The sequence below is a fragment of the Salarias fasciatus genome, chromosome 11, assembly GCF_902148845.1.
Source record: "Salarias fasciatus chromosome 11, fSalaFa1.1, whole genome shotgun sequence".
In the NCBI taxonomy this organism is placed as follows: domain Eukaryota; kingdom Metazoa; phylum Chordata; class Actinopteri; order Blenniiformes; family Blenniidae; genus Salarias; species Salarias fasciatus.
This window is the reverse complement of record NC_043755.1, coordinates 34,242,172-34,256,135: the sequence shown is the minus strand read 5'-3', so window position 1 is coordinate 34,256,135 and position 13,964 is coordinate 34,242,172. Positions and strand designations below refer to the sequence as shown.

General features: G+C 46.4%; 1 protein-coding gene across 3 annotated transcripts; it reads right to left on the bottom strand.

The window, feature by feature from the left end:
* Window positions 1–4,815: 4,815 nt before the first annotated feature.
* On the bottom strand, window positions 4,816–12,963 carry LOC115397102 (membrane-spanning 4-domains subfamily A member 6B-like). 3 transcript variants are annotated; one of them, XM_030103280.1, is made up of 8 exons: window positions 12,826–12,943; window positions 8,964–9,072; window positions 8,639–8,831; window positions 7,581–7,700; window positions 7,210–7,266; window positions 6,740–6,946; window positions 5,329–5,451; window positions 4,816–5,233 (listed from the first exon to the last, which is right to left on the bottom strand). In XM_030103280.1, the coding sequence occupies exons 3-8, from the start codon at window positions 8,813–8,815 to the stop codon at window positions 5,183–5,185; spliced, it is 735 nt and encodes a 244-aa protein (XP_029959140.1). In that variant the 5' UTR covers window positions 8,816–8,831; window positions 8,964–9,072; window positions 12,826–12,943; the 3' UTR covers window positions 4,816–5,182. The 3 variants fall into 3 exon arrangements, with proteins under 3 accessions (XP_029959140.1, XP_029959139.1, XP_029959138.1); XM_030103279.1 differs by having other exon boundaries at window positions 8,964–9,063; window positions 12,826–12,941; XM_030103278.1 differs by lacking the exon at window positions 8,964–9,072 and having other exon boundaries at window positions 12,826–12,963.
* Between the last annotated feature and the right edge of the window lie 1,001 nt (window positions 12,964–13,964).

Genomic DNA, 13,964 nt, shown 5'->3' with positions numbered 1-13,964 from the left:
TGTGTGCCCGCCAAAAGACATCGAATCAGCCCAGTTCTGGTCTGTTGCAACCGTTACCTGTCCCACATCGGCCTTGGTCTCACATTGCTGTGGAATTCGTTACTGGTCTGCCCCCGTCTAACGGTAACACCACGATCCTAACTGTGGTTGATCGTTTCTCTAAAGCAGCTCATTTTATTGCCCTTCCTAAACTGCCATCTACAAGGGAGACTGCAGAAACCTTGATCTCCCAAGTCTTCAGGATCCATGGAATACCAGTAGACATAGTGTCAGATCGAGGTCCTCAGTTTACCTCCGAGGTCTGGAGGGGATTCTGCAAGGCTCTTGGTGCCACGGTCAGCCTTACATCCGGTTTCCACCCTCCATCGAATGGGCAGACGGAGCGGGCCAACCAGTCTTTAGAGACTTTTCTGAGATGTGTAACGGCAGAGAATCCTGCAGGCTGGAGTGCTCAGCTTCCATTTGTTGAGTATGCTCACAACTCCCTGACTAACTCATCATCTGGTTTATCCCCCTTCCAGTGCTCGCTCGGCTACCAGCCGCCGCTGTTCCCATCTCAGGAGCAGGAAATAGCAGTCCCGTCTTTGCAGGTGTTCATCAAGAGATGTGAGAGGACGTGGAGGCGGGCCAGGGCTTCCCTCATCCGGTCGAATCGGAGAATGGAGCAGCAAGCTAATCGCCATCGCATCCCTGCACCGACATATTCACGGGGTCAGAAGGTTTGGCTCTGTGCCAAGGATCTACCTCTGAAGGTAGAGTCTAGGAAGCTGGCACCACGATTTGTTGGACCATTTGAGGTGGAGAGGGTCATCAATCCTAGTTCTGTGCAGCTCAAGCTCCCTTCCTCCATGAAGATCCATCCTACCTTCCACGTCTCACAGATAAAGCCTGTCAGAGAGTGCTCTGGCTCCCCCGGACCATCCCCCTCCACCGCCCAGGATCGTGGACAATGACCCAGTTTATGCTGTGAGACGTCTGTTGGATGTCCGCAGAAGGGGCCGGGGACTTCAGTTTCTGGTGGATTGGGAGGGGTATGGTCCCAAAGAATGCAGCTGGGTACCCCGTTGCCAGATTCTGGACACTGCGCTGATCCAGGACCTCAAGAGGCGCCGCCCTGACCGTTTGCGATGTGCACCTAGAGGTGCACGTAGAAGGGGGGGGTACTGTCATGCCCTCTACCTCTGGTTCCAGCTAGGGGCTGGCTGTTTCTCTTCTCCCTCCTCTTTCCTTCCTCCCCTTTTCTCTCTAAAGGTGGACGTGTGCTTCTGGTGTGTGAGGTGTGGACTGGTGCAGGGGAGCAGCTGATCACCTGAGTGCTTTCAGCTGCGGTGGGGTGTGGTCACAGCAAACAGTTCATCTCCCTCTCTATAAAGCTGGCTCAGACCACAGTGCAGCGTCGGACCGTAAACTACCAACAGTCAGTTGCTTGGATGTTACTCTGCTGCTTCAGGCTGCCCACTGCTCTGCTGCACTGTGCTTCACCGCATTCTAACCTGCTCTCCTCTGCTGCCTCCAGGGATCACCCCGCTGCACCGGTTCCTGGACCACGCCCTGCTCATCTCCTCTCCTCATCAGCTCGGGAACAGGAAAGTCTCTTGGATGCTCCCTCTCTGAACTGCTGCACCAGCAAATCCTTCCAATCTTGCCTCCCGCAGCACATCCTCAATCCCACCACCCTTGCCTATCCCTCCGTAGGCCCTGTCCCTCGCCGGGTTGTAGTGGTTCGCTGCAGTGTAGTTATTTACTCGTTTGGTTACTTCTGTTTTTGTTTATGCTGGCTTGTTCAGTTCGTCCTTGGTCAGTTCCGCCCGCAGCTTGTCTAGTTCCATTAGAGTCCGAGTGTATTCCTGCCCGAGTCCTTAGTTCATTCGAGACCCGTTTGTAACCTGGAAGTTTTGACTCCATTCCATGCTGTTCTGGACAGATCTGGTTCTGTGTTGGGTTCCCAGTCTGTAAATAAATCTTTGTTGATCCACTGTCTCTGTCCGCACCTGAGTCTGAGTCCGAACCTTGACAAGACCAGATTACTGGACAGTAGTCCAGAACTGATAATACAAGACTAGTGCAAGACTAGTTTAATTACGCTTAGCGACATGCAAGCTGCACACCTTTTCACAACAGAAACAGCACTTCCCATCCTGGATACCATCTTATCAGTGTGTTTAGTCCATGATAATCTGTTATCTCACACAACACCAAGTCATTTTGTTTCTTGTTTTACAGGCAGATTATTTAAAAAAAGATTCAATTCAGGCTGTTCTTGTAAAGTATGTTGTACCAAATATAATACTGTTTCTTTAAAGCTAGGGTTGGCGATCTTGGAAAACTAGCATGTAGCACGAATGTAGCATCTCCCAAGGCTCCGCCCAGCTCCCACCCCATTGGAGGAGCTCCGTTGGGAGCGGAGACGCAGAGACGTTCCGCGTGCGCAGTGCACGCAGCACTTCCGGGTCCAGTGCGTCCCTGGCGTAACCTGTCCTCAGCGCTTCGTTTCTTCGTTTTTCTTTATTTGCACTATGCCAAGTATGGCGCACTCACGGTAAGTAAAGCCCCAAACATTCTTCTCCGCCATTCTGCAACGACTCCGTCCTTCTACGCGCGCGCTGAATCAGGGTCAGTGCACGCCATTGACATGTACGCGCAGGGGGCAGGTCGAACGGCGAAGGGATTTGATTGGTTTAAAAAAAGGTGTCCCGTCAAGACGATTGGTTGCTGTTTTTCCCGTTTTACTCCTGCTGTAGATAGCGGATATTTTCCAAACTACTTTAAGAACACGCTATGAATTGTTCCCCATCGGGTCATAAAGATAATTTTAACCAGTATTTAAAAAAAATGTATCTCATTCAAATCGCCAACCCTAGCTTTAATACATTAAGCACCAACTTATTTTTCCTGATCCATTCCACCACAGATTGCACTTCCTGCTGTAGGGACGTATTTAGCTCTGAGCATTTAGGTGCCGACAACCAAATTGTAGAATCATCTGCATACATTGATACAGTAGCCTTCTCTAGTACTAGTGGTAAATCATTTGTACAGATTGTATATAATAAAGACTCCAAACAGCTCCCTGAGGCACTCCACAGCTGACCTCCCTCTCATCAGAGTAACTGCCACTGAAAAAAACCTGTTTTCTATTTGTTAAATAACTTTTCAACCATAACATAGCTGACTGTGAAAACCCAGAACATTCTGTTTAATCAATACTTCATAGCAGTGGCGGACCGTGCATTTCACACTAAGACCTTCAGAACAGATCCGCCTGAACCAATCCACCTCTCAATAACTATTTTGTCTACAAAAAAAAATCTTATTATGCAGATATGCACATAAAGAGTTGTTGCACAGCAGATAGATACTTGTGCAGCCAGAATAAATGCCTTTGCTGAAGTGCACAATTCTCCGACTACATCTGTGCACATACAATGAGCATCAACAACTTAATAAAACAGCAGTATTATTTAGGAAAAGAGGAACATTTTACTCACCAAAATCCCGATTATTTGAAAACAAAATCCATCCTCCTTTCCTTCCTCAAAAACAGTTCAACTGCTCTGTCATATAGATTATCCGTGTTTCAGTTCCATAAAGCCAGGGCTGAAAGTCCAGCTGCCCTTCAGTCTTTTTTCTTCTTCTTCTTCTTCTTCTTCTTCTTCTTCTTCTTCTTCTTCTTCTTCTTCTTCTTCTTCTTCTTCTTCTTCTTCTTCTTCTTCTTCTTCTTCTTCTTCTTCTTCTTTTCTTCTTCTTCTTCTTCTTCTTCTTCTTCTTCTTCTTCTTCTTCTTCTTCTTCTTCTCTTCTTCTTCTTCTTCTTCTTCTTCTTCTTCTTCTTCTTCTTCTTCTTCTTCTTCTTCTTCTTCTTCTTCTTCTTCTTCTTCTTCTTCTTCTTCTTCTTCTTCTTCTTCTTCGGAATAATTGAGGTAGGCGACCAACAACTTAGGTGCATACCGCCCCCTACTGTATCTCTTGGTGAATGTAAATCAGAGGGCCTGGATCTGCTGTTGTTAGAAGCTAGAAGACGCTGAGTCGCCAACTCGAAATCTGATTGGTTGAAGCAACTGTCTGATTGGTTGAAGCGACTGTCTGATTGGTTGAAGTAGCTGTCTGTTTGACGCTTCACTTTACTTCACTGCGCCATCAGGAACGGATAGCGAAGACCTCGGGCAGATTTCTTTTTACCCTAGCAACAGATGATGCCTGAAATCTGATTGGTTAAATGATTTAATACGAAAAAAACATGTCTGGAAGCAGCGCGACCACGGGAAAACTATGAAAGGAACTGGAACATACCGTTTGGAATCATTTATTAATTATTTATGGACAAAATATAATTTACATCAGTCTGTAATTCAGATAATTTTTAGGCCAGCAGAGAAGGCTTTGCAGGCCCTGACGGCCCACCACTGCTTCATGGTCAATATCAAAAGCAGCTGTAAAGTCCAGCATAACTGCTCCTACTATTTTCTTTTGTTCTATGTCCATTAACCAATCATCTGTCATCTGAGCTCGGGCAGTCGCTGTGGAGCGGCCTTTCCTGTGTGCATGTTGGTAATTTGTGGTTAAATTATTTAAGGAAAAATAAGTTCTAATTTGCTCACAGACCACAGTCTCCATTATTTTACTGAACACAGGCAGTAGACATGAATTACTGTCTCATATTCACTTTTCACGTGGTTTCCACTTTACAAAACCGTCAGTGAAACTCTATCAATATTGTGAAATATTGGAAATTTTCCCGATATTATCGGCCATCACATTTGTTAAAATTCTCATATCGGCGCTTCGCTGGCAAATTAATGTAAAACAAGGAAACAGTGAAAGTGTGATTCGTGCCTTTATTTGTCAGGAGGGAATTCTTAAAGGTATCATGGACGATGTTTCAGCCAGTGAATGGTGTGATGCGAATCTCAACTACTGGTCCTCCGACATGTCCATCACGCTGGAGGAATGCTTGCGTCACGCCGTCGTAGGAGCAGCAGAGCAGGGAGGACGGTCTGGCGCATGCGCGTTTTTCCAAAAGCGAGTAACAGACGTTTGGCTTCGACTTTTACGAGAAAATCGTTCATTATACCTTTAAGGAGGAGCAGAAAGACTTCAAACATGCAGAATCAGAGCAGAAGTAAAAAAATAAAAAAATAAAGCTGATTATCGGAGCGCGTTCCGAGCTGGGCGGCGGCCGGAGGTTCAGGCGGCGTCCTGCAGCAGCGGCTGGTACTGGTCCAGGTCTGCAGCGGCCTGGAACAGGACGGCCACAGAGGGGTGAGAGTGTGTGTGTGTGAGTGTGTGTGTGTGTGTGTGTGTGTGTGTGTGTGTGTGTGTGTGTGCTTTACCTGCTTGGGCTTCTCCTCTCGGCTCCTCATGGACTTGACGCCAAACACGAAGGCGCTGAGGACGACGCAGAGCTCCACCACCGAGAGGACGATCAGCAGGGAGCTGATGCTCCGGAGCAGCGCCTGAAGACCAGACCGGGACAGACCGGGTCAGACCAGGACAGACCGGGACACACCGGGTCAGACCGGGACAGACCGGGACAGACCGGGTCAGACCGGGACAGACCGGGTCAGACCGGGTCAGACCGGGACACACCGGGACAGACCAGCACACACCGGGACAGACCAGCACACACCGGGTCAGACCGGGACAGACCGGGTCAGACCGGGACAGATCAGGTCAGACCGGGACACACTGGGACAGACCGGGACACACTGGGACAGACCGGGTCAGACCGGGACACACCGGGTCAGACCGGGACAGACCGGGACAGACCGGGACAGATCAGGTCAGACCGGGACACACTGGGACAGACCGGGTCAGACCGGGACACACCGGGACACACCGGGTCAGACCGGGACAGACCGGGACAGATCAGGTCAGACCGGGACACACTGGGACAGACCGGGTCAGACCGGGTCAGACCGGGTCAGACCGGGTCAGACCAGGTCAGACCAGGTCAGACCGGGTCAGACCAGGACAGACCGGGTCAGACCAGGACAGACCAGATCAGACCAGGGCTTGGGCTGGGTACCGTTTAACGGTACCTCAGTGGAACTGACCAAAAAACTCCGGTATATACTGGTACCGAACAAGAGACGTGCGTACGGGGATCAGTTTCAGTTTTTAAAGTGGCTGCGGTCGATAAACACGCGGAAACGATGGTTCAGTTCTTCTCTTTTACTGAAAAACGCTGCGTCGCATCGTTGAACATTTTACCACGTCTCACCGACTCACACTCTTGTTCTCACAGCATGCAGAGAGCCTCAGAGAGCCTGCAGCCTGCAGCCCTTCTTCCTCTCTGGTGTCTGTGTGAAATAAGGCTGAACATGCAAACAGCTCCCCTAGTGGCGTGAAGTGTAAATGCAGTCATGGCGTCGTCTGTGGCCGTGAAGGCAGGAACATTACATGAGGTATCGAAAAAGTACTTGTACCCAAAAAATATCTAACGGTACGCAGCCTTAACCAGGACAGACCAGGTCAGACCAGGACAGACCAGGTCAGACCAGGACAGACCAGGTCAGACCAGGTTAGACCAGGTCAGACCAGGTTCAAACCAGTTCAGACCGGTTTACACCAGGTTCTGACCGGTTCAGACCAGTTTCCCGTCATTTTCAGACCAGCGTCAAGCTGTTGATTGTTTTTCGGGTTTCAGATGAATCACGGCGCCGATACTGAAGGGGTTCTGGGTGGAGCAGGTCTGAGCAGGTCTGAGCAGCTGGACCAGCGGGTCTGAGGTTCCAGACTCACCAGGCTCAGGGCCTTGGCCTCCTGGCATCTGTCCTTCAGCATGGCGGTCAGTTCGGGGTTCGGGCTCGGGGTCGTCCGCTCGTACCAGTAGTTGTTTTCGTTGCACATCCACCACAAGCGGACGTTGGCGGTGTTGATGCTGTAGAGCACGATGGCCGCGATGGCGAAACCAACTCCGCAGAGATGCAGCGCCAAGTGGAGGAAGACCTGCAGGACCGGGAGGACAAAGACCTGAACGGAAGAACAAGACTCCTCCCCCCCTCGTCGTCAAATTCCACATCTTCACGTTGAAGTGGCCTCCTGTCCTTCCCGTCAAATTCTAATCCACATTCAACTCAGCGCTGCAGTTTGTTACTCATCAGCCGTACGACTTCAATAAAGAAATGAAAACAGGAGGGAAGAGGACACTGTCCCCAGAAAACCAGAAGAAGAAGAGGAAGAGGACACTGTCCCCAGCAGTGAATCCTCACCAGACAGGGACTGGGGAACTTCTCCGTCAGAATGCAGACGACGCCAAACAGAACGAACTGGAAGGAAAAGCAGACGAGAAAACTGAAGCTCTGGACTCAGACACGCTCGCTCGGCGCTGGGTGATTCTAGTTTCATTTCCTGCTGTTGGAAAAGAAGAAAACAGCTGAGCAGCCGTGAAATGTTTCTGTTACAAGTCTGTTTTAAAACTGAACTGGTATCAATGCATGCTAACTGCTAGCATAGCAACGCTAACAAGATGGAGAACTTCCCCCTGACGGTCCTGCTGTCACGGCAGTCCCAGTACACTCCAAAACAGAGAGCTTCAAATGTTCCCATGATGCATTGTGCCAGTTCTCCTGTTCTTTCTTACAAATCCTCCCATCCAGTAAGGATAGCCGGTGAGATCCATCGTCCAATCAGAGCCGCTGCGCGAGGTGCTGAGGATGACTCCAAGAGCGATGTTGAAGAGGCCGATGAGGATCTGCAGCGTCTGCAGGCCGAGAGCAGACAACGTGGCGTTACGAGGTGACGTTACGAGGTGGCATTAAGAGGTGACGTTACGAGGTGACGTTACCAGGTGACGTTACGAGGTGGCGTTAAGAGGTGACGTTACGAGGTGGCGTTACGAGGTGGCGTTACGAGGTGGCGTTACGAGGTGGCGTTACGAAGTGACGTTACGAGGTGACGTTACGAGGTGGCGTTACGAGGTGACGTTACGAGGTGACGTTACGAGGTGGCGTTAAGAGGTGACGTTACGAGGTGACGTTACGAGGTGACGTTACGAGGTGGCGTTACGAGGTGGCGTTACGAGGTGACGTTACGAGGTGACGTTACGAGGTGGCGTTACGAGGTGGCGTTACGAGGTGGCGTTACGAGGTGGCGTTACGAGGTGGCGTTACGAGGTGGCGTTACGAGGTGGCGTTACGAGGTGGCGTTACGAGGTGACGTTACGAGGTGGCGTTACGAGGTGGCGTTACGAGGTGGCGTTACGACGTGACGTTATGGCAGCGTGACGTTACGACGATGACATGGCAATGCGATGATACGATGGGACATTACGAGGTGACATTAAACTGTGAACATTAAACTGACGCTATGACGTGACGTTATGATGTGACATTACAGCGTGACGATACGAGACCTTACAACATGACCTTATGACAACATGACCTTATGACAACATGACCTTATGACAACATGACGTTACAACAAGACGTTACGACAAGATGTTATGATGTGGTGTTATGAAATGTGATGTTACACCTGGTGTTACTCCACCGTGGTGTTCCGTGACGTTACAACATGGCGTCACTCCACGGTGGCGTGGCGCCCCCCCCCACCCCCCCCCCCCCCCCCCCCCCCCCCCCCCCCCCCCCCCCCCCCCCCCCCCCCCCCCCCCCCGGTGGACGGCGGTCTGCTGCAGCTCACCCCGAGCGCTGACAGAGAGCCGGTCTGGATCCTCTTCATGTGGCGGGACACGGTGCAGCACACCGGGCTGTAGCACAGACCCTTCAGGACCTGGCACAGCGGGGGGCACACGCTGTCGGGGTCAGAGGTCATGGTCAGCATGGTGACCCCGTCCGCCTTGGATATGCTCACCGACATCCTGTCGGCTCTGACGCTGTGGAAATCACACCACACAGGTCAAAGGTCAAATCTGAACCTTGGAATGATGACAGAGAACAGACCGCTCGCTGACAGCCTGAATGTGAAGCGAGCTGTAAAACCTGGCTGGACCCGGACCCTCACACACCTCGCCTTTCTGTTTTCTTTCTTTCTTTCTTTTTTTGGAAGCTGAGACTGTTTTTCTGTCTTTCTTTCCTCCTCGGTGGTAAACTCACAGCCGGGTGAATCTGAAACCACTCGGGGGAATAAATAAGCTAATAAGAATAAAGGAGTTTTTCAGGACAAACACGTGAGAAGCAGGAGAACCGAGTCTGAATTACATCCAGACGGCGTTTCATCGTCACATTTCAACAATAACAAGTTAAAAAGTAGAATGTGTCACTCAGAGAGCGCAGACCTCCGCCACCGCTCAAATCAGTCACCAACAACAAGAAGAACACCAGATATAATAAAACAACATTGTATTTCTCCCCAACACAAACCTTGTCTGGGAGAAAGCTGCCTGCTGCTTGTTCATATCTCAGTGTTTCCTCTCAGTGACTGACACTCTGGAATCCACTAGTTTTGTCTGTTCTGGATCCTGGTATCCAGAATACTTCCATGATCTGGATCAGCAGCTGATCTCTCTTAGAGTCATTGAAGAACTGACTCTGTCATTTTTTACTAAGCCTCCTTGTCATTTATTGTTGAGTTATGGGGGGGGATCAGAGCAGCGCAGTGTGGCGTGCGGCGTGCGGCGCGGTGCGGCGTGCAGCGTCGGGAGCCGTGAGTGGAGTGCTGGATGGGCCCCCCCACCTTTAATTCTGGGCCCCCGCAACCCTGGGCCCGGGACAACAGACCCGTTTGTCCCCCCCTGTCGGCGGGCCTGCCAACCATGTGACAGACTGCCCTATCTCTCAATGATAAAGAATCCTTTAAAAAAATCCCTGGATCCAGACAGTGATCCGGATCTTCACCAAAACTTAATGGATTCTAAGTTAGCCCAGGACCCTCCTTTCCACTAAGTTTCATTGCAATCCGTCCATTACTTTTTCCGTAATGCTGCTAACAAACCAACAAACCGACGTGATTCCATGACCTCCTGGTGGAGGTAATAAGACCACTGGAACGTTTCTGAGAGGTTTTGCTGTTAGTTCCTGGTTTGAGAGAAAAGTTGTGTTTACATGTATTTATAATGAAACTCCTCCTATCCACTGGGGGGCAGCACCGAGCCGCTCCACGCCTGTTTACAATATCAAAGTCTGTTTTCTACCGTTCTAAATGTATTTAACGCTCAAAATTACCCTTTCAGGATTAGCTATGAACAATAATTTTTCACAGTTCGTCTGTATTATCATCTAAAGAGAGTTTTTTTCTTTTTTAAGAGAGCGGGTTGAGTCCTGGAGACGCAGGTTATCTGTTCATGTTTATTTATTCCATTTTATTCATGATACATCATCAATTTAATTATACTCATCTCTTAATCTTCATGTGTTATCATGTGAAATGAAAAGGAAAAGGAGCAGACAGAAGTCCTCTATCCGTCTGCCCCTTCGCTGCAACACGTTTCCCAGGGCAACCAGCACTTAAACCAGGTATTTGGATTCTAGCTCAAATAAACCAACAACAAAACCAAACAACAACAAAAAAAAAACAAAAAAACAGAAAACCAAACAAAACTACTCCCTTCCTCAGTCATCCAATTCATCATTTTTTATTTTTTCTTCTTTAAACTTTTTCTTGAGCTGAAACATGACTGTACAATCCTTTAACTCCGTGTTTTGTGCATTCCAGAGCTTTGTACCTACAACAGAGATACACATCTGCCTCAGCGTCGTCCGAGCAAACTGGTGCTTGAAATCATGTGGTCTCCTATGATTTCCACTCTCTGATCTCATCTCAAATAGCTGCTGAAGCTGTTTTGGTAGAACTTTAACTTTCGCTCTGAACTCCACCAGAAGTGTTCTCAGCTCAATTACGTCTGTTAATTTTAGAAAACCTGACAGCATAAAAAGTCTCTTGGTATGTGCTCTATAATCCTTTTTATACATAATTCTTAATGCTCTTTTTTGTAACTTAACCAAGGAAAAAATATTCGTCTTGTACGTATTGCCCCGCACTTCTCAACAATAACTAAAGTACGGTAATACGAACGTACAATACAACTTTCTCAAGGTGTTTGTATCCAACTCATATTTTACTTTGTTCAAAATAGAAAGACTCTTAGTCTAGTTTAGCTTTTGCATATGTTTTTTCCATGTCAATTTGTCGTCCAATATCACACCCGAAAACCTAACTTCAGAAACTCTCTCAATGTTTATATTATCTATAGAAAGTTGAATTTCATTCTTTTTTCCATTAGAGAAGATCATAAACTTTGTTTTTTTAACATTTAATGATAACTTGTTTCTATTAAACCACTTCTTAATTTTGTCCATCTCATTTTTAATATTTTCCGCTACCTCATTCAAATTATTCCCTGAACAAAAAAAGTTAGTATCGTCTGCAAACAAAACAAACTGCATTAACTTAGACACCGGACAAATATCATCGATATATAAAATAAAAAGTTTAGGTCCCAAAACCTAACCCTGTGGTACTCCACATTCTAACTTCCTGCAAACTGATTCATATCCCTCTAACTGGACATATCGCTGTCTGTTTGAAGATAACTGTTTAACCAATCTAAAGCTACCCGGTCAGGGGCAAAAGTATCATCTGTTCTTCTGACCAAACCAACAAACGAAAAAGGAAAAAACGGCTCAATTTTCCTTTTTTCGTTATGCAGGCCAGGCAGCAGACCTATAATCATTATTATTATTATTGTAGTAGTAGTAGTAGTAGTATTAATAATAATTATTATTATTATTTTCTAACATTCTTACAAGCCTAGTAGTGTATGCAATAAATGCTGTGCAAAAATAAAAACGCTATTTAACGTAATTTATCTTTTATTACCCATTTATTAGTAAGGCTTTTATTTTGGTAGGGAGTCCATTTGACCCGTGACGTCAGGGGTCACGTGCTTCCGTTTTTTCGTTTTGAGACCTGAAACGAAAAAACGAAAAATTGAAATCCAAAAAACAAAATTCGGCCGTAATTTGCTTGTGTTGGTTTCGTTTTTGGTTTTGAATTGAGAAAGAAAAAAAACGTTTTTTCGTTTTTGGTTGAAAATGAAAAAAGGAAAATTGAGCCATTTTGTCCTTTTTCGTTTGTTGGTTTGGTCAGAAAAACAGATGATACTTTTGGCCCCTGACCCCTGACCCTACACCTCTCACACCAAAATTATTCAATTTACTTATTAAAATTGTAAGATTAATTGTGTTTACGGCTTTCTTCAGATCGATAAAAACTCCAACTGTGTGTTTAAGTCCGTCAATTGCTTGTGTTATTTCTTCCATTATTTTCATCAGTGCTGGAGCTGCAGACCGATTAGTTCGAAAGCCGCACTGACTCTCACTCAGCAGATTATTCTTCTCAATAAAGGAATCCAATCTTCATACGTACAACTTTTCCAACACTTTCGAAAACTGGGAGAGTAACGACACCGGCCTACATAGGAAAATCCTGTTTGTCTCGATTTCTGTAAAGCGGATAACCTCTGCAGTTTTCATTCGATCTGGGAAAACAGATTACAAATATACCTTAAAGGCTTCTTGCCGGATGTGAGGGTCTGAGGCGGTGGTTGCTTCGTTTTGTCTCGTTACTGTGAATCTGACATATTAACTTTACGCTTATTCACTGTTTTTATTTTTACCAACCAATGTAACATCTGTTGTTGTGATACTGGGCTATACAAAAATAAACTGATTGATTGATTAATAATACAGTCAATGGTTTTTTCTCACAACAGTCATATCCATCCCATAACTATCTGTTGATGTTTTATCCTCTGATTTGGTCACGATGGGTTTGATTTCGTCTTCCCTCACTTCGTCGTCATCTGAGGACAGATCCTCACATCTGAAGCTTCACAAAACGATTAAAAACGCAACAATCAAAGTGCTCACGATTCAAGAGGAGAGAAACCAGAAGGACTCAGCTCGTCCGGACAGGATCCTGCTGCTTTTCAGCCTGCTGCGCAGCTTTTGGTGGTAAAAGTGATGAAAACGCCCCCGTCTTCCCAGAAGTGACTCAGCCAGGAGCGGGTTGCCAGATCCGGAGGGAAAAACAAGCGTCGTTTTCCTCAAAACGTTCAGATCAGTCAATCAGTAAAGAAATTGAAATGGTTTGAGGATAAAGAAGCTAAAGAACACAAAATATTAACAAAGTCACATCCTGAGAACAAGACAAGAAAATGACACCTGACATTTCCTTTCAGGAACAAACAGCCGCTGATATAAAGCAGACCTGGCAACCCTCCACCAGTTCAGGAAGTCATCATATTTAAATTTTTTAAAGATAAAAATCTTTATTTAAATCTAGACAAAGCAAGAAAAACACAATCAGAACCAGAAGAGAAGAGCTTGAAAAGCTGGAAAATATGTTTATAAATCTTTGAGAAGATAAAAATCTTTTCTTTTAAACTTGACATAAACTGAGACCTGTTCTGACCTTTATTCAGTTTTTGGCTCATTTCCAGTGTTTTTGTGGATTTCTTCATCAACCTATGGGTCTTATATGCTCAAACAAAATAAATCCATGTTTGATGAGGACTGAAGAAACTGTGTTTCATGGATTTTTGCAGTGAGACTGAGAAATCCCGATTAATAGTATGGAATGATGTGGATCAGTCATTTCCGTCCAACCAGTTTGTTTTTTTTTCTTTGATTCTCTCTTTTGAGTTCAGAAACAGTTTTTCTGTTTAAATTCTGGTGGCATCAAACTGTTTGGAAAAATAAAAGGTTTTTCTGAAATGGTTTCAGTCAGCAGCTTTATTTACAACAAGCAAAAAACTAAAAGAAGAGTCAAAGAAAAAGAAGAAGTGAACATTTACTGACAGAGACTAAACATACAGTGTGTCTGTGTCTTTTACCTGCACCAACAGGAGCAGGGTGAATAAATCCTTTTATTCCCATTAAATTAACATCAAGTTCACTGAATCTGAACTGGGATTCCCGACAGCTGGCACCTGGTGCCGGAACCGGCTACCTGGTGCCAGTAGACTCAAGCAAGACTTATAAAAAAAAAAAAAAAAGCAGGACTGACA

Excerpts from the sequence above, each read along its gene's own strand:
- LOC115397102 (XM_030103278.1), bottom strand. The coding sequence starts at position 8,815 with ATGTCGGTGAGCATATCCAAGGCGGACGGGGTCACCATGCTGACCATG. Across the intron at positions 6,947-7,209 it reads AGTTCCCCAGTCCCTGTCTG|GTCTTCCTCCACTTGGCGCT; the intron begins GTGAGGATTCAC and ends CCGGTCCTGCAG. Across the intron at positions 5,234-5,328 it reads GAGAGGAGAAGCCCAAGCAG|GCCGCTGCAGACCTGGACCA; the intron begins GTAAAGCACACA and ends GTCCTGTTCCAG.